The 26,573-nt window shown below is 40.6% G+C and overlaps 1 protein-coding gene across 3 annotated transcripts in view; it reads right to left on the bottom strand.

Annotated features, from left to right (window-relative positions):
• KLHL3 (kelch like family member 3) overlaps positions 1-26,573 on the bottom strand; it is a 164,118-nt gene that overhangs the window by 100,244 nt on the left and 37,301 nt on the right. For all 3 annotated transcript variants that reach the window (XM_043985377.1, XM_043985376.1, XM_043985375.1), the window contains 2 exons: positions 13,961-14,082; positions 2,480-2,642 (listed from right to left, as the gene is read on the bottom strand). In XM_043985377.1, coding sequence (XP_043841312.1) covers positions 2,480-2,642; positions 13,961-14,082 — 285 coding nt within the window. The remainder of the gene's footprint in view (positions 1-2,479; positions 2,643-13,960; positions 14,083-26,573) is intronic.

Here is a 26,573-nt window from a genome sequence, read left to right as displayed (position 1 = left end):
CACACTGCAAAGGATGCTAGTGCAAAATGAAGAGATAAGGAGAAGCAAAAGAGGAGGAAAAGAAGGGAAGGAAAGATGGAAAAGTTAGCAAAACAGAGTGAGCTTCCACTTCTACAGGTGGAAATCAGCTCATGAGCTGGGAGAAGGGGAAGAATTGTGCTTGGGAGAGGAGAGTGATAATAGTAATAATAATGGATAAATAGATAATAAATTAAAAAATAAAATGATCACATTTATGTATTTTGTTTGAAAATCCCTTTACATACATTATCTTATTATTCTCCCCATTTCATAGAAAAAGAGACTGAGGATTTGCAGGGGTTAAGGGCTTGCCCAGGATCACACAGCCAAAATGTGTCTGAAACAAAATTTGAACTCAGGTGTTCCTGACTCCTAGTCCAGTGCTCCATTCATTATGACACCTACTACTATATTAATGAGATTCGAAGCCAGAGTAAAATAGCAGAATCATGTGTCCAACAAGGCATCCCCTCCTTGTTATTCTGAGAGAATGTTCTTCACACAAAGCCCCATTTTCTACCTATTCATCTAGAGCTGCCTCATAAACCAAATCCACATAAAAAGGAGAGTCAGAAAGAGCCAGGTATGGATGCTGAGAGCTGATGAGGAAAGAAAGGCATTACCCTCAGTTAAATTATTTCAAGAATAGCATAGCAACGTGACACACCTGGTGTGCTAGAAGGACACAGAGTTCAGGTAGGAGGTAGAAGGAGCACAAGAGAACAGTTTTTAGAAAAAGGAAAGGTGATTGTGTTAAATGCTTGGCCATAAATAGAATAAAACCTCCATTGATGTTTGAGTCAAAACCGAGCTCACATCCTTCCTTCTCCAGGAAATCACCTAAGAGCCCCTAGCCCAAAGCAATCTTCTCCCTCTGAATTCCTACAGCACTTGGTAAGTCATGCTCTTACCTTTTCAATGTCACTTGCGTTGGCTTTCATTGAAATATTATTTATAAGGAAATTACCAAAGATATAATAGATAACTTTGACTATGTGAAACTGAAAAGCTTCTGCACAGACAAAATCAATTCCTCTAGGAAAGGAAAAGAAGTGGTCCAACAGGAAAAAAATCTTTATATCAAATCCTCTGATAAGGGCCAGGTACCCAAAATATATAAACATTTAATATAGAGAGAGAAAACAATAGATACAAACATATGAATATATGACCAAAAGCCAATCCCAAATATATTATTAAAGGATATAAACAAATAATTCTCAAAAGAAGAATTGCAAACTATTACCAACCACATAAAATAATACTCCAGGGGAAGCTAGGTGGCGCAGTAGATAGAGCACCGGCCCTGGAGTCAAGAGGACCTGAGTTCAAATCCAGCCTCAGACACAACACTTACTAGCTGTGTGACCCTGGGTAAGTCACTTAACCCAAATTGCCTCACCAAAAAAAAAAAAAAAAAAGAGTACTCCAAATTACTAATAAGAGAAATGCAAAGCCAAACAACCCTGATGTTTTACTTCATATTCTGCAAATTGGCAGAGATGACAGAAGACAACAGTCAATGCTGAACTGTGGGAAGATAAGCACACTAGTGCATTGTTTGTGGAGCTGTGAATCAGTACAACCATTATGGAAGGCAATTTAGATTATGCAAATAAAGTGACTAAAATGTTCATTCTCTTTGGCCCAGAGACTCCATCACTAGGTTTAAACCCCAAGGAGACCATTGAAAGAAGGAAGTCCCCATATGCATCAAAATATTTATGGTAGCATTTTTATGATAGCAAGAATTAGAAACAAAGTAGATGCCCAATGATTGGGGAGTGGCTAAACAAATTGTGGTATATGAATGTAACAGAATATTGCTGTACTATAAGAAATATATGATTAATACAAGGAAGCATAGAAACATAGACATGAATTGATTAAGCATGATATAAGTAGAGAAAATAATATGCCCAAGTTCTACAACAATATAGATGGAAAGAACAACCACGCACACACACAAAAATCAAGTGAATGTAGCAAAACTATAATAAAGAGGCATGGTTCAAAAGAAGAGTAATGAGAAGGCACCGGAGGTAGTAAAGTCATAAATATTACACGTTGCATGAATTTCAGACTTTTACAACATATTTATCAGTTATCCTGATTTTCTCCCACTTTTCTTTTTGTCTTAAAGCATCATTTGCTATATGGGATGGCTACCTGGGAAAGGGAGGGGAAGACTGTGGTAATGTAAAAATAAAAGGTATTAATAAAATCTTTTTAAAAGAGGAAATGTTATATATTTCATGTATTGTTAATTTTCACGTATGTATGTAATGCCTTATTTCCCCTTGGGGAAGAAACTAATTCCATGCTCACCCTGAATACCCCACAATACCTTGTAAAGCATTTGGGTAAACAGTAGGGGCTCAGTAAATACTTGGCGGGTGACCACAGAAAAGTTAATGACAGCTCCCTCTTCCCTCCCCTCCTCAGAGCTCCCCATTACCTGCATAAGCATTGGCCTGCTGCAGGAGTTCCGTGCAGGTGTGCACATCTGCAAATGCTCTGATGCCAAGGCAGTTGGTGGGATGTAACTGAGACTGGAGAAAATCACAGCAATTTTGCCGGACATCCATTAGTTGTAACAAACTGGCTGCCGGCAGCAGCACCTGAAGGGAAGAAATAAAGGTTGCCGACTGAGATACCCGAGGTGGACTCCTGGGATCTCCCAGACCCCGACAGAGAATTAGAGCAAGAAAATAAGAGCCCCCAACTCTCTTCAGTCTGGAATCAGGGGTCTTATCTGAGCTGGGACCAAAGGAACATACCAAACAGTACTCTGGGCCCAAAGTGGCCTAATTCTTCTGTTCTCCCTCCACAATGGGCACATAGAGGAGGGAGAAAACTGCATAAATTCTAGGAAGATTCCCAAAGCCAGAGGCCTGGCCCAGGAGTAGGACACACTGACATGTAACTGAATCTAATAAAGTAGAGTAGATGCTACCTTATAAAGCAGATTTTTTAACCCCCCGCCCTTTGATGCAGACTCCCCACTTCTAAGCATATACTCCAAGGAAGTCAAAGATTGAAAAAAAAATCTGATATACGATAAGATATTCCTAGCATCATTTTTCATGATAGCAAAGAACTGGAAATAAAGTGGATACCCATCGACTAGGGAATAGCGAACAGAAGCAATAAATGACATGAGGAAATGGAATATCACTGGTGCATTAATAAACAACAGATATGGGGGCAGCTAGGTGGTGCAGTGGATAGAGCACCAGCCCTGGAGTCAGGAGTACCTGAGTTCAAATCCGGCCTCAGACACTTAACACTTACTAGCTGTATGACCCTGGGCAAGTCACTTAAGTCCAATTGCCTCACTTAAAAAAAAAAAGTTGGTAAAAAAAATAAAGAACAGATATGAAGAATTCAAAGAAGCATAGGAAGACATATGAACTGATACAAAATGAAGCAAGCAGGGCTAAGACAGAAATATTTACAATAGCTACAAGAAAGTAAATGGAAAAGACAACCACCACCAAAAAAGCAAACCAAAAAACCCCCACTAAATGATACACAATTATAACAACCAAGTTTGGCCCTAGAATAGAAGTGAAAGAATGAATCTCCTTTCCCTTCTTTGAAGAGGTGGGGGGCTATGGATGCAAGACATTATATATCCTGTAATACTCAATTGATGTTCTGATTAATTTTACTGAACTGCCTTTTTCTCTTTATTTTTTATTCTTTGTTACAGTAGATGGCTTGTTGTAGAGGAGAAATATATTTGGAAATGAAGGTGATATAAAAACGAAAAATATCAATAAAAAATACAGGGGCCTCTAGGTGGTGCAGTGGATAGAGCACTGGCCCTGGATTCAGGAGGACCTGAGTTCAAATTTGACCTCAGACACTTGACACTTACTAGCTGTGTGATCCTGGGCAAGTCACTTAACTCCAATTGACACACACACACACACACACACAAAATACAAGGGCAACTACTTTTTCAGGTTTTAAGCCAAACAAGCCTAAAGGAAAAGGAGAAATATGAGATACAATTCAGATTCCATGGGGATTGAGCAGGCCAGCCATGGCCTTCTCACACTTCCAAGATCCCAAATTTCCACGTTTTCTCCAAAGCTCACTCCTGCTGTCCATATGCAACTTAGCTATTAATCTTCCTAAAGCACAAATCTGACCCTGTCATTCCCCGTGTGCCCTTCCCCAATCCCCACTATTACCCCCAGGTTAAAATATAAAATCCTTTTTGTCTTTTAAAGACCTTCATGGGGGCAGCTAGGTGGCACAGTGGATAAAGCACCAGCCCTGGATTCAGGAGGACCTGAGTTACTTGTGGAGGGGGGAGGAAAGGGAGGAAGGGAGGGAGAAAAATTTGGAACTCTAAATCTTATAAAAATGAATGTTGAAAACTACCCTTACATGTAAACGGAAAATAAAATAAATGTTTGTTGAGGAGGACCTGAGTTCAAATCTGGGCTCAGACACTCAACACTAGCTATGTGATCCTGGGCAAGTCACTTAACCCTCATTGCCCCGAAAAAAAAAAAAAAAAAAGACTTTCATAACCTTGCTACCTTTCCTGACTTCTTACATAGGCCTCATGCCCCAGAAAGCCCCTGTTCTGTGATCCCGAGACTCTGGCGTCTTCGCTGTCCCTCACCCAAGGCATTTTCACTGGCTGTTCCACAGGCCCAGAGTGTTCTCCCTCATCAACTGTTTGCTGGATTCCTTGGCTTCCTTCAGGTCCCAGTTAAAGTCCCACCTGCTCCTTGAAGCCTTTCCCAATCCCCCTTAATGCCAGCCTAGCCTTCACTCTGTTGCTTGTCTCTAACTGAGCCTGTCTATAGCTTGTTTGTACGTGGCTGTTTTGCATGGTATCTTCCTCATTAGACTGTGAGCTCCTTGCTGTTGGTTTGAGTTTCGTCCTCTTTGTAGCCCCAGCATTAGGCACAGTGCCTGGCACAAAGTAAGTAATTAATAAATGCTTGCTGACTGACTGACCAACCAATAGAGCCATCTGTGTGTGCCTAACCCCGTACCTACCTCAGGACCAAGTAGACAGAAACCAGGCTCCACTTTGTTCAGTGACCCTCAGTTTAGAAAAGGATAATAATGGCTTAGGAATGTTTTCCCAAGATTGAGAAGAACAAAACTATAGAAAAGTTTGATGTAAGCCTTCTCACTTTTTTGTCCTCTTCACTTCCAAAGGGTAGTTACTCTCTTCCAATGACAACCTCTTTATTTTTGGGCTGGTGATCCATGGGCTGTTCCAATAATACCTGGAAGCTCTAACTGAAATCAGCCAACTGTTATCATCCAAGAGGGCTCTGGTTATGAAAACACATTATCTCTGATAGATTTCTTTCCTCAGCTCAGGGGACCACTTATTTTTAAAGTTATTCAAATCCTGCCTCTTACCTGGGCAGTCCTAGCATCTAGCTCCCTGGCAGCTACTTGACCTCTGACCCAGGAGGGGACAGTCCCTTTTCTCTTCCCTTATCAAGAACTTCCAGCTGTTCAAGGCACTTCTTTTTCTTTTTTCTTTTTAAATTCATTTTGAAGTTAAATACAAAACAAACAAAAAAAGAACATCCCCATGCACACAGCACAACATAAAAAGAGGATTCAATATAAAAATATGGATTTCCATTTCATGCTGTTTGCTTTAAAAAAAACAACTATGTAATAAATATTACAGGGGAAGCGAGGTGGCACAGTGAATAGAGCACTGGCCCTTGATTCAGAAGGGCCTGAGTTCAAATCCGGCCTCAGATATTTGACACTTACTAGCTGTGTGACCCTGGGCATGTCACTTAACCCCAACTGCCTCACCAAAACAAAAAAAAGCTCCTATAAATATTACAGAGTTTTCAAAGCTACCCTGCTTTTTTGTGCTTCCTTCTAAATTTTTTTTGTTCTCTGCTCCTCCCTTTTTTTCTCCCTCCCTCCCCACCCCACTCTAGAGAAGGTTATATCATTAGAACAAATATGTGTATATATGTAAAACCATACTAGGCATACTTCTATTTATCAGTTCTTTCTCTGGATGTGGATAGCATCTTCTTTTATAGATCCTTTGTAGTTGATTTGAGTATTGATAATACTCAAAATTACTTAGTCATTCAAAGTTGTTCTTAGAACAATATTGCTTTACTGTATACATTCTCTTGGTGCTGCTAATTTCACTCTTCATTATTTCATGCAAATCTTTCCAAAATCAACTAGCTCATCATTTCTCACATCACAGTAGTAGTATTTCATCACAATCATTCCATCACAACTTGCTTAGCCATTCCCCAATTAATGGTCATCCCCTCAATTTCCAGTTTTTTGCCACCACAAAGAGAGCTTCTATAAATATTTAGAACATATAAGTTCTTTTCCTTTTTCCCTAATCACCTTGGGATACAGAAATAATAGTGACATCACTGGGTCAAAAGGTATATACAATTTTGTAACTCTCTGGGCATAATTCCAGATTGCCCTCCAAAATGGTTGGATAAATCCAAAACCCCACCAACAACGAATTAGTGTCCCAGTTTTTCCACATCCCCTCCAACCTTTGTTGCTTTCCCTTTCTATTATTTTAACCAACCTGATAGGTGTAAGATGATATGTCAAAGTTGTTTTAATTTGCATTTTCCTAATCAAGAGTGATCTATAGTTTTGATTTCTTCACTGAAAAACTGCCTGTTCATATCCTTTAACCATTTATCAAGTGAGGAATGACTTGGTATTCTTATAAATTTAACAAAGGTCTAAGAAACTGTCTATAAATTTTTCTCCCAATTTTCTGTTTTCCTTCTAATCTTGGCTACACTGATGTTTGTATAAAACCTTTTTAATTTAACACAATCAAAATAATCCATCTTACACATCACAATTGTCTCTACCTCTTTTTTATTCATAAGTCAGATAGGTAATACATTTCATGTTCTTCTAATTTTACTATATCTCCCTTTATATCTATGTCATGCATCCATTCTGACCTTATCTTGGTAAATGGTTGTAAGATATTGATCTATGCCCAATTTCTGCCAGACTGCTTTCCTGCTTTCCTAACAGTTTTTACCAAATAATAAATTCTTATCCCAAAAGCTTAAATCTTTACATTTTTCAAACACAAGGTTACTATAATCATTTGCTACCGTATATTATATATCTACTCTATCCCACTGATCTAACCTTTCTATTTCTTAGCCAGTACCAGATAGTTTTGATAATTACTGCCTTATAGTGTAGTTTAAGATCTGGTACTGTTAAACCTCCTTCCCTTACATTTTTTTCCAGTAATTTCTTTGATACTCTTGACCCAAGGCACTACTTTCTCAGCGTTGACCCTAATTAAGCCAAGCACAGGCTCCTTGATCACATATCACATATCATATATCATATCACCTGTTCCTAAAGTAAGGTGTTCTGGCTCCCAGGAAATCCTAAACACCAGATAAAGCATCTCTCTCACTCTACTGTGGCTGTGCCTAGTGAGGTAGTGTGACATAAGGGAGAAAGTGCTGGCCTTTAGGAAGCGATGGATTCAAATCCTGCTTCTGACACTTCGTAGTTCGGTAATTCTCAGTCAGTCTCTGAGCACCACAGCGTCAGTTTCCTCATCTGTGAAATGGGGATGTCAAGGCACACATCACAGGGTCTTTGTGAGGATCAAATGAGATTCACTATGCAAAGTGCTCTGCAAACCTTCTAGTGTTCTATAAAGTCCAGCTGTCTTTTAAGTTTCATACAGCAGTCTCCTGTGCCTTTGCCTCTCTCCTACTCCCCAATACCCCAACAGGATAGCCATCAATGAGCAGTATGTCCTTGGGTGTTTTCTAAGTCACTGATCCATTCCAAGTGGACACAGCCAGTCACCAACTCTGCCTCCTCCATCCCCCACCACCACTCCATCCCCACCAGGCAGCCATAAAACAGAAAACTCAATTAACCTGTAGGCATGCTCAGCTTGGATACACAGATTCCAAGAACAGATTAGTCTTCAATCCTGCTGGCTAAATTGGGGTATCATTAACTATTCCTACCCGTTTTGTACAAGCAGGCACACACGTGCACACACAGAGCGGATGGAGAATCAGCCATGTTCCAAGTCCCAGTATTGTAACCACCAAAATGTTTCTCCTTGATTTTGGGTGTGAGAAACAAAACTGGACAAATCCACTTATTCTCACTAAGACAGCAATGCCCCCAATCACTGAAAGACAGAACAAGAGAGACCTCTCGGGGGCAGCTAGATGGCGCAGTGGTTAAAGCACCGGCCCTGAATTCAGGAGGACCTGAGTTCAAATTTGACCTCAGACACTTGACACTTACTAGCTGTGTGACCCTGGGCAAGTCACTTAACCCCCATTGCCTGCAAAAAAACAAAAAAAAAAAAAAAAGAGAGAGAGACCTCTCCTATGATGTAGCAAAGCTTGAGAACAACTATGGAGGGGGTGGAAGGAAGTGTAAAAGGATGGCCTGCTGTAATTGGGAAAGTAGCACGGTAGAAAGAAAGAGGTAGGAGACCTCCAGTCCAATCCAGACTCTGCCCTTTTCTGGATGGGTTATCTTCAGCAATTCGGTTCATCTTTCTGACCCTTTGTTTACTCATCTGTAAAATGAGGATCATCTTACCTGCTTGGCAATGAACTCTTGAAATCTTTTGGAGAAGGACCAACCTAGATAAGTTCAGAAAGGCTCTTTACTTAAGGTTGGCCAGAGAGATGGGAAATATTCAGACCCAACAACTCTTGAAGACTATCCACCAAGAGGAATGAGTTGCAATCAGCATCAATGGAAGGAGCAACAAGATCAACAAAATCCCAGGGAGAAGATCATATACTTCAAACATCTCTGATTTTGTTGGTGTGAGTGTGTCCTTGGTAGACAGTCTTCAAATGTGTCCTCGCATCTGTACCAAATGTATGTAAAAATCACTTTAAAATCAAGTGTTGGGGTAGCTAGGTGGCGCAGTGGATGGAGCACCAGCCCTGGATTCAGGAGGACCTCAGTTCAAATCCAGCCTCAGCCACTTAATACTTACTAGCCGTGTGACCCTGGGCAAGTCACTTAACCCCAACTGCCTCACCAAAAAAAAAAAATCAAGTGTTATGTAAAGTTAAGAATGCATTACTGGGGCAGCTAGGTGGTGCAGTGGATAAAGCACCAGCCCTGGATTCAGGAGGACCTGAGTTCAAATCCAGTCTCAGACACTTGACACTTACTAGCTGTGTGACCCTGGGTAAGTCACTTAACCCCAATTGCCCCGCAAAAAAAAAAAAAAAAGAATGCAGTACTGTTGACATCATTCTTACTATTAAATGAGTATTTCACTAAGCAGTCTTGTCTGTCACTGACCTATATCTTATAGAATGTAAGCTCCCTGAGGGGCACTTTTTTCTCATTTTTCTATCTGTATCCCTAACACCTAGCACAGAAAAGCAGAATGGAAACAGCAATAAGCACTGAGTTCAATTCTTCCTCAATTCATGAACTTGGGCAAGTCATGACCTCCCTGGGCCTCAGTTTCCTCATTTGTAAAATGAGGGGAATGGATTTATGTGGCTTCTGATGATCAATGCTTGCGTGCTTCATTTTGTTTAGTCATTTTTCAGTCATGTCTAACTCTTTGTGACCCCATTTTTTTTGGGGGGGGGCAAAGGAACTGGAGTGGTTTGGCATTTCCTGGTACACAGAAAGCACTTAATATATGCACACTGAATTGTTTAAGTAAATTTGCAATCTAAGGAAAGAATGCTCTAAAAAAAACAGGTGTTAAAAATAGAGTGTAGAAACCATGTGTTCCCAGGCTCATGTGAGGCCATGGGAGACATGGGAGACAGAAGACCTGCCTCCTAGGGTATGTTCCAGTACCTAGGGTATGTGATTTAACATCTCAAAGCCTCAGTTTCTTCATCTGTAAATTGGATGCAATAATATCTGTAACCACCTAATTCGCAGGGTCTCTATAAGGAAAAGTGCTTTGTTAAACTTGAGCTGTTATAGAAATGGAAGTTATTCTTATGACAACTGTCTGGAGAGATGAATTGATAAACATTCTCTCTGGGTTCTCAGGTTACACTTTCAGTTTCTGAAATTTCTCTAGACAGAGCTACCCCTGGAGTTTTCAATTTCCCTGCTGCTTAGAAATCACACGAAGAAAACAAAAAATGATCATCGAGCCTCCTCAGCCTATCTGGGTCTGGCTCTGCCTGAAAACATTCCCCTTGGCTGCTTCTTAAAATGAACAGAGCTGTGGTTTCTCTAATTGCCCATTCCCACTGTTTGATCTTTAGATGGTAATTATGAGTCAAAAGCCTCTTCTCTTCCTCAGAGGAATTTGAAAGGAAATTGGGAGGGGAAAGGATAAAATGTGTGGACTAGACTACTAAAATAATGATAATAACAACAGTAATAATAACTCATTTTCTATAATGTCTTAAGGTTTCCAAAGTCTGTTCTTCACAACAACCCTGTCAAGAAGACACAGAGCATGAGAATTATCACCCCTACTTTACAAAGAAACTGAGGCTCTGAGGAGTTATGTGACTGACCTGCAACACTCAACTACTCAGGTCACCTGACTCCAGTGTCATGGGGCCCCTCTGACTCTACCTCATTGTCAAAATGGAACCTGGCGGGGGCAGCTAGGTGGCACAGTGGATAAAGCACCAGCCCTGGATTCAGGAGGACCTGAATTCAAATCTGGCCTCAGACACTTGACACTTACTAGCAGTGTGACCCTGGGCAAGTCACTTAACCCCCATTGCCCCACCAAAAAAAAACAAAAAACAAAAAACAAAAAACTGTACTGCCCCCAAACCAGTAGCTGGACTACAAAAGGAAGAGAAAACCTAGAGCCAATGCTTTCCTGTGAAAATGTTCTACCACAGCTCTGTGCATTAGGCTGGTTTGTTTTCCGATTCAATTCAGTTCAAGAAACATTTATTTAACATATTAGTATGTGCTAAGCAGTGTTCTAGGTGCTGGGAGGGGAGAGGAGAGAAGGGGAAATAAACAACCTGAACTCTGAGGAAGCTTACATTCAACCTATAAACACACATAGGTCAATACAAGGCAATTTCAGGAGGAAAATTCTTTTTTCGTTTGAGAGTAGAAGATAAAACAGGGCAGCTAGACGATTGAGTGGATAAAGTGCCAGGCCTGAAGTAAGGAACTCATCTCCCTGAGTTCAACTCTGGTCTCAGACACTTACTAGCTGTGTGACCCTGGGCAAGTCACTTAACCCTGTTTGCCTCCGTTTCCTCATCTGTAAAATGAGCTGGAAAAGGAAATGACAAACTGCTTCAGTATCTTCTCCAAGAAAACCCCCAAATGGGGTCACAAAGAGTCAGACATGACTGAAACAACTAAACAACAATAACAACTGAAGCTATCTATGATGGTTAAACTGTCACTCACGTGTCTTTCAGGAATTGAAGCTTGCCACAGGACAGAAATCATTTAGCTTACTACAGGACAGCAGCACTATAGTTCTCAGGAATGACCCTTGCCTTTAAAATAACAGAGTCTGCCTTCCCCCTCTATCGGCCTTTCCTCCATTTTTTGTCCATGTGCCATTCTCCAGCTCTGGCTTCCCCCACCCCCATGACAAGAAAACAGAGCAGAGGATATCCCGTCACAAAGCTTCTGTTTCCTTTAGCAATAACAAAAGGAAGTGCCCTGCCTCAGAGCGCACCAACTGCTGGGATTCCAGCACCAAGGCCATGCTCCATCACGACATTCAGGGCCAGCGACGATGATGACCACAACCTTTTTGCAAGATGGGGTCTGAGCTGTTCAGTCACCTCTGCCAGCATATTGTAATAGTAAGAGTGCTAAGTACATGGGGTCAGAACCTGTGCGGAGGTAGCACGGCCCAATGCTATTACCTAAGGACATCCAACAAGCCTGTGGGCTCCATTTTCTCATCTGTAGAATGTTAGACCGAATAGCCTCTGAGTGGACAACTCTAAATGAATGATCCTATAAAAGCCCCTCTCTGGCATTTACTAGTTAGGTAACCTTGGATAAATCAGAGCCCTTTCTTTTGAAGCCCTGCTTTCCCCATCTATAAAATGGGGATAATATCTATCTGAAAATCTCACAGCATTGATGTAAGGAAAATACTTTCTTTAAAAAACATGATTTTACCCCAGCAGTACCAGCTAAAACCAAACCACAAATCACTTCTTAATGGACAAATAAATGTTCTAATGTTGGGTGAACTACATAAACTCTTGAGGGTTTATGTGACCAGGGACAAGTGACTCTCTTAGGTCTAGTCTCTAAGCCTAGTCTAGCCCTAGAGAGGGTCTCAGCACCCCCAACTCCATTCCCTCGGTGTACTTTGGGCTCCATTTATCCACAATCTTCTTTTTCTGAACTCTTCATGGCAGGCAACCTTTATTTTTATATCCCTAATCAGAGTACAGTTGTACAGTCCTGTGCACCAAATGCCAGTAATTGAATGGAATGGAATTGGAATTAGACCCTAAGAACATTATCTTCAGAGGTGCTGTTAAAATGGTTATATTAACTGGGAAGAGAGAACGAGGTCCTTAGGGCTTCCTCTAACTGTCTCCCATTATCACATTTTAGCCTCTCCAGTACTGTTTATCAGATTAACTCAGACCTCAGGGTCTGACACATAAGACATTTACACATAAGTAAATTTTAATAGGAGTAGGAAAGGGAATAGCAACAAAACCCCCTTGAGGTACAGCAGAGTAGGGGGCACTAGAAAATGCTGAATACTTTTTTAAAGAAAATGAAAAGTAATTAGGGAATACTTAATGAAATAAATAAATTTATGTTTAAAAAATAAAATGAAAAGAAATGCAAAAGGGGACAAAAACAAAAATAGCAAAATTGTTCAATTTAATTCTCTCCCTCTTCCCATATACATATTTATTTACATTTTATATATATATATATGTATTTTAAAGACATACATAACAGTAGTTCAGTATATCTACATATATATAAAAGTTATATGTAGAGGAACAGCCAGGTGGTGAAGTAGATAAAGCACTGGCCCTGGATTCAGGAGGACCTGAGTTCAAATCTGGCCTCAGACACTTGATGCTTACTAGCTGTGTGACCCTGAGCAAGTCACTTAACCCTCATTGCCCCTCCTCCCCCCAAAAAGCTACATGTAATAGTAGCTCAGTTACTTATAAAATTCTTCCTTATTTTTTATATATGAATTTTTGGTTTTGCTAACGATGTCTAAATTCATAATTTAAAAAATAGCTAGATAATCAGGAACCCATGCCAGGGACAACTGGGAAGAATGCTCTGGATGATTATTACCCAATTAACCTTAGTTTCTTTTTTTTAATAACAAATTTGAGAGTTTTTTAAAATTCTCAAACATTTTTCCCTTCTACTTGCCCCCACTGAATTTAGAAAAAGAAAGGGCCCTTAGAAATCATCTAATCCAATCCCAATTTTACAGATGGGTAAACTGATCTTTGCCCTGACTTCCTCATGGGGATACTGTAACATCCAAAGAGAAAGTAGATGAGGTGACCAAATTTTGTAAACTGTAAAGCACTATACAAAAGTGAACATTTGACTATGACATAACACCCCCAAAAAATTACTCAAGATTTCACAGTTAAAACACAAAGTATCCAATAATAAAACAACTATAAAGGTTTCCATGCCTCTAGCACAGAAAGGTTTACGAAGCACTGTCTTCACAACAACCCTCTGAGATAGATGATATAACCATTAGCCCCATTTTGCAGTTGAGGAAAGCCAAAAACTCAAATATGTGTCTCAAGCACTGTCACTCAGCTAGGAAAAACCAAAGTCAGAATCTAACCCTATGTCTCCTCTCCCCAAGTCTAGGAAGCTAGCTGGTAACCAGCATTCAGTTCTTCCTCCTCCCCTGGAACTCAAAACCAATGCCAGCTGTAGTCGTTGCAAGCAAGCTCACTTCTGAGGCCCCAGTTACCTGGACATTTTCTTCCGTCACCTCAATTTCAGCTGTATAGATGTAGTCAATCAGCTTACTCAGTGTCTGTCCATCGACATCTTTGATTTCAATCTTCTTGGCTTTACTTTCACTCATGTCACCTATGATTCAAAAACACAAACATGAATTGGGGAGGGTAGAGGGAGGGTTGTTTTCTTTTCTTTCTCACAGTTCTCTGTCCTCTATCAGCTGCCACCTGACCTGAAAAGCTTCCAGACCTCAGTGAAGGGGTATTGACCTGGAAGCTGTAAACATGCTTTGTTTTTTTAATCTCCCCATATTTTGACAACTCTACTTCAATATAAATGGTTTTCTTTGTAATCCCATGTACTTTATTTTGTGTCTTTAAGAACATTATTGAGAAGGGTTGGGCAGCTAGGTGGCACAGTGGATAAAGCACCGGCCCCGGATTCAGAGTACCTGAGTTCAAATCTGACCTCAGACACTTGACACTTACTAGCTGTGTGACCCTGGGCAAGTCACTTAACCCTCATTGCCCAGAAGAAAAAAAAAAGTCTAATTCTGGGGCAGCTAGATGGTGCACTGGATAGAGCACTGGCCCTGGATTCAGGAGTACCTGAGTTCAAATCCGGCCTCAGACACTTAACACTTACTAGCTGTGTGACCCTGGGCAAGTCACTTAACCCCAATTGCCTCACTAAAAAAAAAAAAAGAAGAAGAAAGAAAGAGAAGGGGTATGTAGGCTTCACCACATTGCTAAAGGTGGTGATACCACAAAGAAGGTAAAGATCCCTCACTCCTATGACCCTAAAAACTCATCAGGTTATTCCTTTGACTCTTACATTTTGACCACTGCTCCCCTACAATCTTTTTTATTTATCTCATATCAGCTTCCTATAGGACCATCTTCCATTGTGAAAGCAAATCTTTGAGTGCATCTATAATGGATTTTTGGGGGGAGGGAGAGCAGATACATTGGAGAAAGCAGTTCTGATTTCACTTTGGACCTGCCAGATCTTTAGTATGCTAAAAGGTATGCTTCTTGGGCCAGTGGCTATGTCATTTTTGCCTTTGCATCCAGTGTCTAGCAGTCTCCCGGATATGGTATGCGCTCAAAAACTATCTGTGGAATTGAATTAATACTTCACTCATTCATTTCTCAATCGTTCAACAAACATATATCAAGTACCTACTATGAGCAGAATACAGTACTAGGTATAGAGGAAAAAACTCATAGGAAGCCAGGACCTTAGAAACACAGATCTAGAGCGAAAAGGGACCTCAGAGACCATCTAGTCTAACCTTTTTATTTTACAGAAAAGGAAACCAAGGCCCAAGGAAATTAAAAGTCTTGCTCAAAATCACACAGGTAGTAAGTAGGGTCCCTACTTAAAAAGAGCTTAACAACAATATACAAAATTACATGAGAAGTCCACCAGAGATGTTCAACATATTAATAATAATAATAGTGATTAAAATTTATATAGCACTTTAAGGTTTGCAAAGCACTTCAGACACACCACTTGATGTGATCTGATCCTCACAATAACCTTACAAAGTAGATACTAAGGTTCAGAAGGCTTAAGTGATATCACACAGCTAGTAAGCACAAAAGGCAAGATTTAAATCCTGTTTTTTCCAGACTCCAGCACTTTATCCATTAGATCATACCATATGAAATGTGAGGAGGAAAGCTTTCCATGAAGAAGGAGACAGAAGAGGACGGAGTGTTTGGGAGATAAGGAAGGTCTATAATGCGAAACATGGAAAAAAATATATTATGAAGGACCTTGAATGTCAAGCAAAGGATTATGAGACTTAAATAGGAGGATATAGGGAACTACTGATGACATGACCAGATTTATGCATCTGAAAGATTATTTTTGAGGGAGTGGAGGCAGTTAGGTCATAAAATGCTACCCATTTGCTATCCATTATCTCATTTGAATATAAAAATGACTCTTTGAGGGGCAGCTAGGTGGCGCAGTGGATAGAGCACAGGCCCTGGAGTCAGGAGTACCTGAGTTCAAATCTGACCTCACACACTTAACACTTACTAGCTGTGTGACCCTGGGCAAGTCACTTAACCCCAATTTCCTCACTAAAAAAAAAAAAATTTTTTTTAAATGACTCTGAAAGAAGGGCAGGTCCCCGTTTTAGAAATAAAAAAATTAAGACCCTGAATCACCCAGTGGTAGAGACAGGACTTGACCTCAAGTCTCCTTGGCCAGTGGTCTTCCCACGACACAACACTGTCTATACAAGACAGTCAGTCTTGGGTTACAAGTCCCTAGCAGGCAGGAATTTTCTGGGCAGTTCTCTTTATACAATACTTAGAAACAGTAAGTGCATTTAATTGGTTCTGTATTCCAGGTGGGGACTTTCTTCCTTCAGGGCCCAAGAACCATGAACCAATAAATCTGCCTATAATAGTCCATGTGTAGTAAGCAAGTTATTCAAAGCCAAAATTCATTCAACAAAAGCTATTTATTTCACAGAGAAAGGGGAAGGCAGAGATCTCTCTACTGTGACTGAAATAAAGAACTACTTCACTAGGAGAGAAGAGAAATGTATAAGCACTTCTATAATCATGCATGTGAAAACAAGAGTCCAAAGTGATTGTTTTCTCTCTGTGGAATTCATGCATCAGAGCCAAAAAAATAAAGTACAGGCCAGTGTGTGTGGGCTACAAACGCCTACCTCCAAGCTGTGCATACTTCTAAGGACGCCTCCACCATCCAAGATGTGCAGATCAACAAAGTTCTAGATCAGAATTACTCAGGAAGAACAAGAGAAGAAATACCAACCCAAGCCTCATTGACCAGGTGCTTTACTCACTGCTGGGCTAAATGCGCTACAGAAAAGAGATGCCCCTTGTCTTGCTTTGCCTTGCCTCTCTGGCTCCCTCCTCTCCCCAGTCTCTCATCAGGACAGATTCTCTCTCTATCTTGGCCACTAGGAAAGTTCTAAAGGTAAAGAACTCTCCAACTGAAGTGGGTAGAGGGGAAATGGGGAGAGAAGATAAATCCCCTCCAATCAATCAATCAATCAACAAGCATTTATTATGCATCTACTATGTGCCCAGCTGAGTATTAGGAGCTGGGGATAGAAAGACTTTTCATTAATATAAGTATTCTGTCATTCATGGAATATAATGACTGGCTCCTTGCTAGAAAATTCGAAGCTTAACCTCAAATGGGATCTCACAGACACCCTGTAGTCTTCTTATTCATTTCATATCTATCACCCTTCTCCGTAAAAACAGCTACAAAAATTTCCAAAGCTTTTCAAGCTCCCAATCTCCAAACTACCTCCTCGCTCTCAGAAGAAAACCCACACACTCTCTTCCCTCAATTCCCCTCCTCCTTGCTTCAAATAGTCTCTGTATTTCATTCATCCTCTCCTTTGCTCCTTCCGATCTCAGAGAAAGAGAGAACTCTCCTCCTTGCCACCCAACTTATACCTTTGATTCCATTGCTCTCTGCTATTAATGCCTTTCTTAAAATGTTGTGACCAGACTCACTTCAGGAGTCTAATCAAAGCAGACTATCATCTCCACCTTTCTCAATTTTCCATTTCATTTCCATTCCTTTCTTTATGCAGCCTAGATTAGCATTACCTTGGTAGGAAGGGGAAGGAGGAAGCAGAGGGAGATAAAATGTCACAATATTGATGCTTTTCTTTTTAATTTAATAATTTATTTTTGGTTACAAATTCTCTCCCTCCCTTCACCCATTCCCCTCTCCAATATTGATTCATATTAAACTTGTAGTCCACTAAAACCTCCAGATATATTCATAGGAACTACTGTCTACAAAAGTGTAAGACTCTACATGTCCCAATTACACCTCCTATTAGATTCAGCCCACCACACTGGTCTATCGAAATATCTTTAGATCCTTACCTTTAATTATCTATCTTAGCTATCCCTCCACATTTTGTGTCACCTGCAAATTTCACACAGCAATCTGGTGAAATGTAAAGAACGCGAAGACCAGAATAGAAGGATCTGTATGAGGATCACGGCTCTGTTATTTGTTTGGATGAGACCTCAGTTAAGTCACTTCTCATCAATATGGCCTCATTTTCCTCCTTTATAAACTTCGGGGGTGGGGGGAGGGCGGGAGCGGGGGAAGAGGGAGCTGGACTAGAAGATCTGCTGGGTCCCTTCATGGCTTTAGACCATGGATAAAGGATAAAGATAAAGGATCCTTAGAAGCCTTCCCGTCCAACTGCCTTATTTTACAGATGAAGAAACTGAGGTTCCGAGAGGTTAATTGGCTTGTCCAGTTAAAGCAAGTGTCTGAGGCAGGATTTTAACTCATGCTGTTTCCATGAACTTCTACATCTTTCCAGGATTCCTAACTAATGTAAGCTCTACCCACACTTGAAAGAAAATGACAGGACATTAAAAGAATCTAGAAGTATTAAGAGTTGATGAACTGAAAGACTCAAGTCATGTAAGAACACTTTAGCTGCCAGATTTATTCAGGGAATTCTCTTTCTTTAAGTCACTTGCACAAACCTAACTCCATTCTCTGGGGAAATGAGCTTCTGGAATGTGAAATGAATGGCAGAAACAATAACATTGAACCTTCTGGCTAACAAAGAAGTGGCCACATTGTCCAGCCCCTTAAAATCCAGCACCTCAGTAATTCCACACTTGGCAGGACCCATGAAAAAGAAGAGCTCATCAGGTTCCAACCCAGGGTCTAAGAATCTCCATGGCTATAAATGCTTCTTTACAGCTACTGCACACCCTCACTGCTACAATTTAATTCTATGTTCAAGGTTGAGAAAAAAAAATAAGTAGAATCCTATCCCATGTATAACAACAGCCCTTCATGTGTGCAAAGATGCTTATTAAGTCTTCTCTTTTCCCTAACTCCTGTCTGCTCTCTGGCTCATGTCTCTTGCTCAACATTACAGTTGGTCAGAGCAGAACACTGGGACCAAGGTCATGGGGCTTGATTCCATGTGAACTAATTAGTTTACAAAAAGGAGAAATGCTCCATATTTAATGGGCTTAGAATTATACAGAACGTAGCACCCAGCCAGCTGGTCCTTGTGACAGTGTGATCAGTGGGTCTGGGTCACAGGACATGAATGACACATTGTACCCAATTCCTACAACAACCAGAATGATATTTACATAATGCCTACTATGTGTAAGGCACGGCACAAAGCACTTTACAATTATCCCCTTGTTTGAACTTCAGAACAACCCTGGGAGAAAAGTACTATTATTATCCCTATTTGGCAGTTGAGGGAATTGAGGCAAGTTAGTGACTTGCCCAAGGTCACACGTATCTGAGGTCATATATGAACTCAGATCTTCCTGACTCAAGGCCCAGCTCTCTGTCCACTGTGCCACTTACCTTTCTCAAAATGCAAATTCTACTGACATTCTAAAACACAAAGAGCAGCAGGCTTATTTTTATCTAGTACCCTACGGAGATGTATCTATATAGACAACACCAAACCCCCTCCCCCACCCCCACCCCAAGAAGCTGAATACACTAGATATGACTGAAACAGGATAGGTGGACTCCTTATTCTTGATCAATGTTTATCCTACTCATACCACTATTAGGTCTATAACCCAAAGAGATCACAAAATAGGGGGAAAGGACCTACATTTCCAAAATATTTACAGCAGCTCTTTTTCTGGTAGCAAAAAATTGGAAATTGAGGGGATTCTCATCAACTGGGGAATGGCTGAAAAAGTTGTGGTATATGAATGTGATGGAATACTATTGTGCTATAAGAAATGATGAGCAGGAGGATTTCAGAAAAACCTTCAAAGACTTCCATGAATTGATGGAAAGTGAAATGTGCAGAACCAAGAGAACACTGTACACAGTAAGAGCAATATTGTACAATGATAAACTATGAATGGCTCAGCTCTTCTCAGCAATACAATGACCTAAGATCCAATTCCAAAAGAATCATAATGGAAAATGTTATCCATATCCAGAAAAAGAATTGATGGAATCTGAATGCAGGTTGAAGCATGCTATTTTCACTTTATTTTTTTCATGTTTTTTTTTCCTTTTGGTCTGTTTCTTCTTTCACAACATAACTAATAAGGAAATATCTTTACATGATTGAACCTAAATCAAATTACTTACCCCCTCTGGGGAGAGGGGAGGGGAGGAGAGAGGGAGAAAAATTTGGAACTAAAAATATTTTTTAAATGAATGTTAAAAATTGACTTTACACATAATTGGGAAAAAAATACTTAAAAAAAAAATAAAGGTTTGGGGCAGCTAGGTGGCGCAGTGGATAGAGCACCAGCCCTGGAGTCAGGAGTACCTGAGTTCAAATCTGGCCTCAGACACTTAACACTTACTAGCTGTGTGACCCTTGGCAAGTCACTTAACCCCAATTGCCTCACTAAAAGAAAAAAAAAAAAGGTTTAAGCTGCTATCCAAAGAAAGTGAATCACCTCCAAGACCAAAATGAGGCTCAGTAGATCAGGGTAGCTTCCCCCTACTCTCTGACATACAAAGTGAAGTCATAACCCAGCACCTACCCCTCATGAACTTTAAATTTCTATAAGGGACTATAATATATGCACTACATATTGGAAAAAGCACTATTCTTATAGTCACATTTGAATTAAAGTCCTTGATTAGTCACTTAGTAGTTGGAGAAGTCTAAGTCATTTAACCTCTCTGACCCTCAATCTCTTCATCTGTAAAATGGGAATCATTAATACCTATACTTCCTACCTTACAAGGTTGTTGTGAGGAAAGTACTTTGTAAACCCTAAAGCCTTAGATTAATGAGAGCTGCTCAGAATCCTGCTCAGAATGCCTAAAGGTAAACAGAATGACCCAGGATCTTCCATTGCAGTGGCTCAAACAGCTTCAACAGGCCCTCCAGAGATAGAGCGAAGAAAAAGTGTGAAGGCCAGCTACAAAATGGAATTGATTTGGTGTGAGAATTGTCTGAGTCATTTAACCTCTCTGACCCTCAATCTCTTCATCTGTAAAATGGGAATTGAGAAAATCGGTCAGATTCCATCTCATGAATACTGACTCTATCTTGTACTGCCACATATATTAGCCTCATGTATTATGCCATATGTATTATTTGGCAAAATAGATGGTGTAAGCCATTCATTGTTTCATAAAATGCAGGTGGATACAGTTAATCAGCATCTCCCAATTCTGGGAAAGAAAAGACCTCAAAATTCACTCACCCTCTCCCAATTCAACTGAAACTCACTCTTCCCCACTTCCAACTTGGAAAATCCATCATCTTTCCTCCACTTAGAAATCAGATTACTTATTCTTGTATCCTGGTTTAAATTCTGTTAAAATTGTTTTCTTTTAATGCGTAAAAATCTGTCTCCCACTCTATTCATGGTCCAGTGCCAAGCTGAGGAGGTCTGGTCCCAATTTGTTATGCAATTAGCATGCATTTCTTAATAATCTGATATGCTCAAAAGTTCAAACTTTTGTTTCCTGGGTTTTTTTAGATTTCACCCATCACAGGAGGGGTTCCAGTACAAGCCCGGGGATATTCCTAAAGCACAGGTCTGACCATGTCACCCCCCTATCAGCCTCACAATGAGTCATAGTGGCTCCCAGTTACCTCTAAGATTAAATAGGAACTCCTTTATTTGTCAGCCAAAGCTCTTCATAAACTGACACCTTCCTACCTTAAACAAATTCTGTGATAAAATATCAGCCAAGCAAGTCAAATCCTTGCAAGCCAGGAACCCTAATAGGAAGATACAACCCCCCAGGGTTCAAGAGAAAGCTTACATTCATTACAAGAACTGACCTCTGCATCATCACTTTGAGTCTCCAAGAAAGAAGAGACAGACCTGTGCCTCAAATCACCCCAGTTCCAATCCAGTTCTCATGATAGAGAAATTGAGTACTGAGGAGAAGGAAATGTAAAACACCAACACTGACACCAACAACAAACAACACCACCTTTTCAGCCGGGCTGAAATATCCTAATCAGACCACTCAGTCAGAAGAAAGCCATGGGGGCAGCTAGGTGGCGCAGTGGATAGAGCACCAGCCCTGGATTCAGGAGGACCTGAGTTCAAATCCGACCTCAGAAACTTGACACTTCCTAGCTGTGTGACCCTAGGCAAGTCACTTAACCCTCATTGCCCCACAAAAACAAAACAACAACAACAACAAAAACAGAAGAAAGTCATGTGTTCGATGCATAATAATTGCATTTTCCTCTCCTTTTGACCTTTAGCAAGCTGATGTATAGTGGCTCATCAAGTAGTAAGTAGGGGATTTTTTAATAACTCATTCTATGCAGTTTGAAACTGAACTTGATAATTTTTTTAAAAACTTCTTCCAGTATTATTAATTTAAAACAGCTATTTACTGAATGAAGGTCAGGCAAAGCCTAGAGAAATGATTTGGGAAGAAAGAAAATTCAAGAGCTTGGTTCGATATGAAAATAGCTGAGCTTCACACCTGACTGATTCTTCCCATTGATTCTGCCCTTAGATTAAGAGAACCTATTATGAGATCACCAGCAGCAGATTTTGCTGCTGCCTTCCAGCATTACTTTCTGTTCAGTGCTTTCTACTAGCTTAGATGCACATTTAATAAAGGGCAAAGAAGCCAATGGCCACCATTACACTTTGCTGCAACCCTGATTTTTCTCTATAGGGTGGAATTTCACAATGACACTCACAAGGGGAAGAGAAAGTAGGGAGGCATATGGATGGTAGATCCATTTACTGAAGGAGCAGCTACAGAATTGCTACAGATGAGATGAAATATTTAGAGAAAAAGAGAGAGAAAGAAAGAGGGAGGGAAGGGGAAGGTGGGGGGAAGGAAGGGGAAGAAAGGGAAAGGGAGGAGGAGAGAGTCAGAGACAAAGAAAGACATTCAAACCATTATCAGACATGGAGTCTCAACCAAACCTTTTCAAAAGTTACCAAGAACTGAAATAGGCTCTTCAAAGCTTCTTTTTCTCTCTCCCTCCCTCTCTTTCTCTCTCTCTCTCTCTCTCTCTCTCTCTCTCTCTCTCTCTCTCTCTCTCTCTCTCTCTCTCTCTCTCTTTCTCTGTCTCTCTGTCTCTCTCTGTCTCTCCCTCCCTCCCTCCCTCCTTCTCTCTCTCTCTCTCTCTCTCTCTCTCTCTCTCTCTCTCTCTCTTTCTCTGTCTCTCTGTCTCTCTGTCTCTCTGTCTCTCTCTCCTGATCAATTGTTCAAGCAATCAATCAACAAGCATTAATGAGTTAATTATTAGTTGGCTGATAATTAATTAATCTGGCCACTGTGCTAGGCACCGGGAAGTAAAAAGACAAAAATGAAACTATTCTTCCCTTCAAGGAAATACTGACAGATTTGTGCCAGAATCTTTCTTATACAGATATCAGGTCATGCCATTCCTCTGCTTAACGATCACCAGGGGCTTCCTATTATCAGGAGACAAATAAATATATAAATAAGTATAAAGTTCAAACTCCTCTGCCTGGAGTTTAAGGCCCTCCACAATCCAGTACCATCTGACCTTTCCAGCCTCATCCATCTCTCCTCCAATATTCTCTATAGTAGAGCAAACTGGACTGTTTTCTGCCCTTCGATGATGCCATCCACTCTTGCACTTAGGTGTCTTTTCTCAATAACCTTCTATGGGGGCAGCTAGATGGCGCAGTGGATAGAGCACTGGCCCTGGAGTCAGGAGTACCTGAGTTCAAATCCGGCCTCAGACACTTAATACTTAACTAGCTGTGTGACCCTGGGCAAGTCACTTAACCCCAACTGCCTCACTAAAAATAAATAAATAAATAAATAAATAAATAAATAAATAAATAAATAAATAAATAAATAAATAAATAAATAAATAAATAAATAAATAAATAAATAACCTTCTATGCTCTGTGCAATCCCTCCTCATCTTGATCTTGCAAATTTCTACTCATCCTTTAAAACCTGCCTGGATAGTGGAGCAGATAAGAGTGCTGGGTCTGGAGTCAGGAAGACCCAATTTCAAATCTTGCCTCTGACACTTACTACCTTTATGGCCCTGAGTAAGTCACTTAATCTCTGCCTGCCTCAGTTTCCTCAGTTGTACAATAAGGATAATAACAGCACCTACCTCCCAGGGTTGTTTTGAGGACTAAATGAGATATTTGTAAAGCACTTAGGGCAGTGCTTTACATATTTGCTTCCTGCCTGCTGCTGACTGCCTTAAAACACAAGTCAAATGTCACTTCTTCCATGGAACCTCCTGAACCCTCCCTCCCTTAAGCCCAAATCCCCTTTGCTGGCAATAGTCTTCTGCTGTTAGGCCTCCCAGATCACTTTGCTTCTACCTTTATCACATACTTATCATGTAATGTTGCATATTATAGTCATTTGTGTTCAGGTCTTAACCACCAACTAGACTATAAGCTAGACTCAAGTGCTGTGTCTTAGCTGAAGCTTTTTTCTCTTTAAACACCGCAGACGGTCGGTGATCAGCACATCAGTGGGTGATTAGCAAGCCCACTCAGTAACTGATGCTGAATCAATGAAGGAATGAATGACCTATACAAATAACAGCATCGCTTCAGTACCAACACTCACATTCTGTGAATTCAGAGTTCCTATTTAACGTGAAGACAGAATAGGGGAGACAGATGAAAAAATGACTGAATGGCAGTCTCCCTTGAGAGGTAGCAGCACAGCACAGCAGAAAGTCTTGTGGATAGGAACACCAAGACTCAAGTTCTTTGTGTGACTCTGGGCAAGTCATTTAACCACTCAGTTCCTCAAGTAATTCTCTAAGACTTAAGTTGCAGAGAAGATACAGATCGTTAGTAGTAAAAGAAAGGCTCCTTTTAATATAGCCTCCTAATTTATCTCCCTGCCTCAGATCTTTCCCCACTGTAATTCATCTCAACAGTCACAAAATGATCTTCTTAAAGCACAGGTCTCATCATGCCCCTCTCCTACTGAATCAACTGCACTAGCTCCCTACTACCAACGGAACCAAATAGTGGCACATGAAGCCATACTGGCCTAGTTTATGGTACCACACACACACACACACACACACACACACACACACACACACAGTCTGTGCTTCCCTATCACCTCCAGGTCCAAGACCCCTGTTTAGTATTCAAAGCCCTTTATAACCTGCTCCCCTCCACATTCCCAGTCTTCTCATACCTCCCCCATTAACTTTGTCACTCAGAGACACTGTCCTCCTATTGTTCCTCAAAAGAGACACTCCATCTCAAGAATCTGGGCATTTTCCCTGACCATCCTACATGCCTGGAATTCTCTCCCTCCTCTCACTTCTGCCACCTGGTTTCCCTGGCTTCTTTCCAAGACCCAGCTACAAATCTCACTTTCTGCAGGAACCCTTTCCCAGTTCCCTTTAATTCTAGACCCTTCCTTCAGCTGAATGTTTCCAATTTATCCTAAATAGAGCTTATTTGTATGCAGTTATTTACATGTTATCATTAAACTGTGAGCTCCTTGAGAGCAGGGATAATCTTTGACTTTTCTTTATAACCTCAGTGCTTAGCACAGTACTGGGCACACATTAAGCACTTAATAAATGCTTACTGACCGACTGATTAGCAATTGAACACTAATAGGTGGAGATCCCAAAGTCTTACTATCTATTTTGCAGAACAACTCCTCTCCCAACCACCCTGGACACACTGTGTTAAATCTAAGTCAATGACCTTGAAAATTGATGACAGAAATGATGGAACTTGGTAGAAAACAAGCTCAATATGGATCAATGGTGCAATACGGAGAACTAAAAAGCTAATATGGTCTCAGGAAGAAGGTTATTACCCTGCCTTGATTAGGCAATATCTGGAGTAGTACATTCAATTCTAGGCACCTTTAGGCCTTGTTAGGAAAGATATTGGCAAGATATCCAATAAAGGATAACTGGGAGGGTGAAGGGCCTAAATATCTTGCCCTACAAGGGTTGAATGAAGAATTGAGAAATGTTTAAGTTGGAGAAGAGAAGATTTGCAGGAGACATAACTGCTTTCAAGTATCTGAAGGCCTGTCATGTAAGAGAGAGATTAAACCTTTTCTGATTGGCCTTAGAGGGCATGATGAGGAAGAATGGGTAGAAATTGCAGAGAGGCAGATTTGGGCTCAATATAAATAGGATTCTTTTTCAGGTATAGCATAGAACAGATATTCTCTATGACTCCTTCCGACTCTGATATTCTGTGAGTCCACGTAAAAACTACTGACAATTAGCACTATTCAAAAGGGGAATGGGTTGCCTCAAGAGTAAGCAGGTTCAACCTTTACTAAAGCTCTCAAAGCAATAGCTGGATGGCCACTTGTTGGGGATTTTGTAGAGGTTCCTTGTACAAACATGATATTTACTAAATGACTCTGAGCTATTTATTCATGCAGCACATTAACAGGTTAAATAAACTAATGACTAGATCATGGGGCTGAAAGTGCTATGGGGACCTTGAGTCAATTTCTGAATGTCCCCTAAGGCTCAGATTCACCCTCTGTAATCTAAGAATAAGTTATCAGGGGCAGCTAGGTGGCGCAGTGGATAAAGCACTGGCATTGGATTCAGGAGGACCTGAGTTCAAATCCAGCCTCAGACACTTGACACTTAACTAGCTGTGTGACCCTGGGCAAGTCACTTAACCCTCCTTGTC

This window comes from Dromiciops gliroides, chromosome 2, assembly GCF_019393635.1.
Source record: "Dromiciops gliroides isolate mDroGli1 chromosome 2, mDroGli1.pri, whole genome shotgun sequence".
NCBI classification, from domain to species: Eukaryota; Metazoa; Chordata; class Mammalia; order Microbiotheria; family Microbiotheriidae; genus Dromiciops; species Dromiciops gliroides.
Note: the sequence above shows the minus strand (reverse complement) of the source record. Positions and strands in the feature narration are given on the sequence as shown.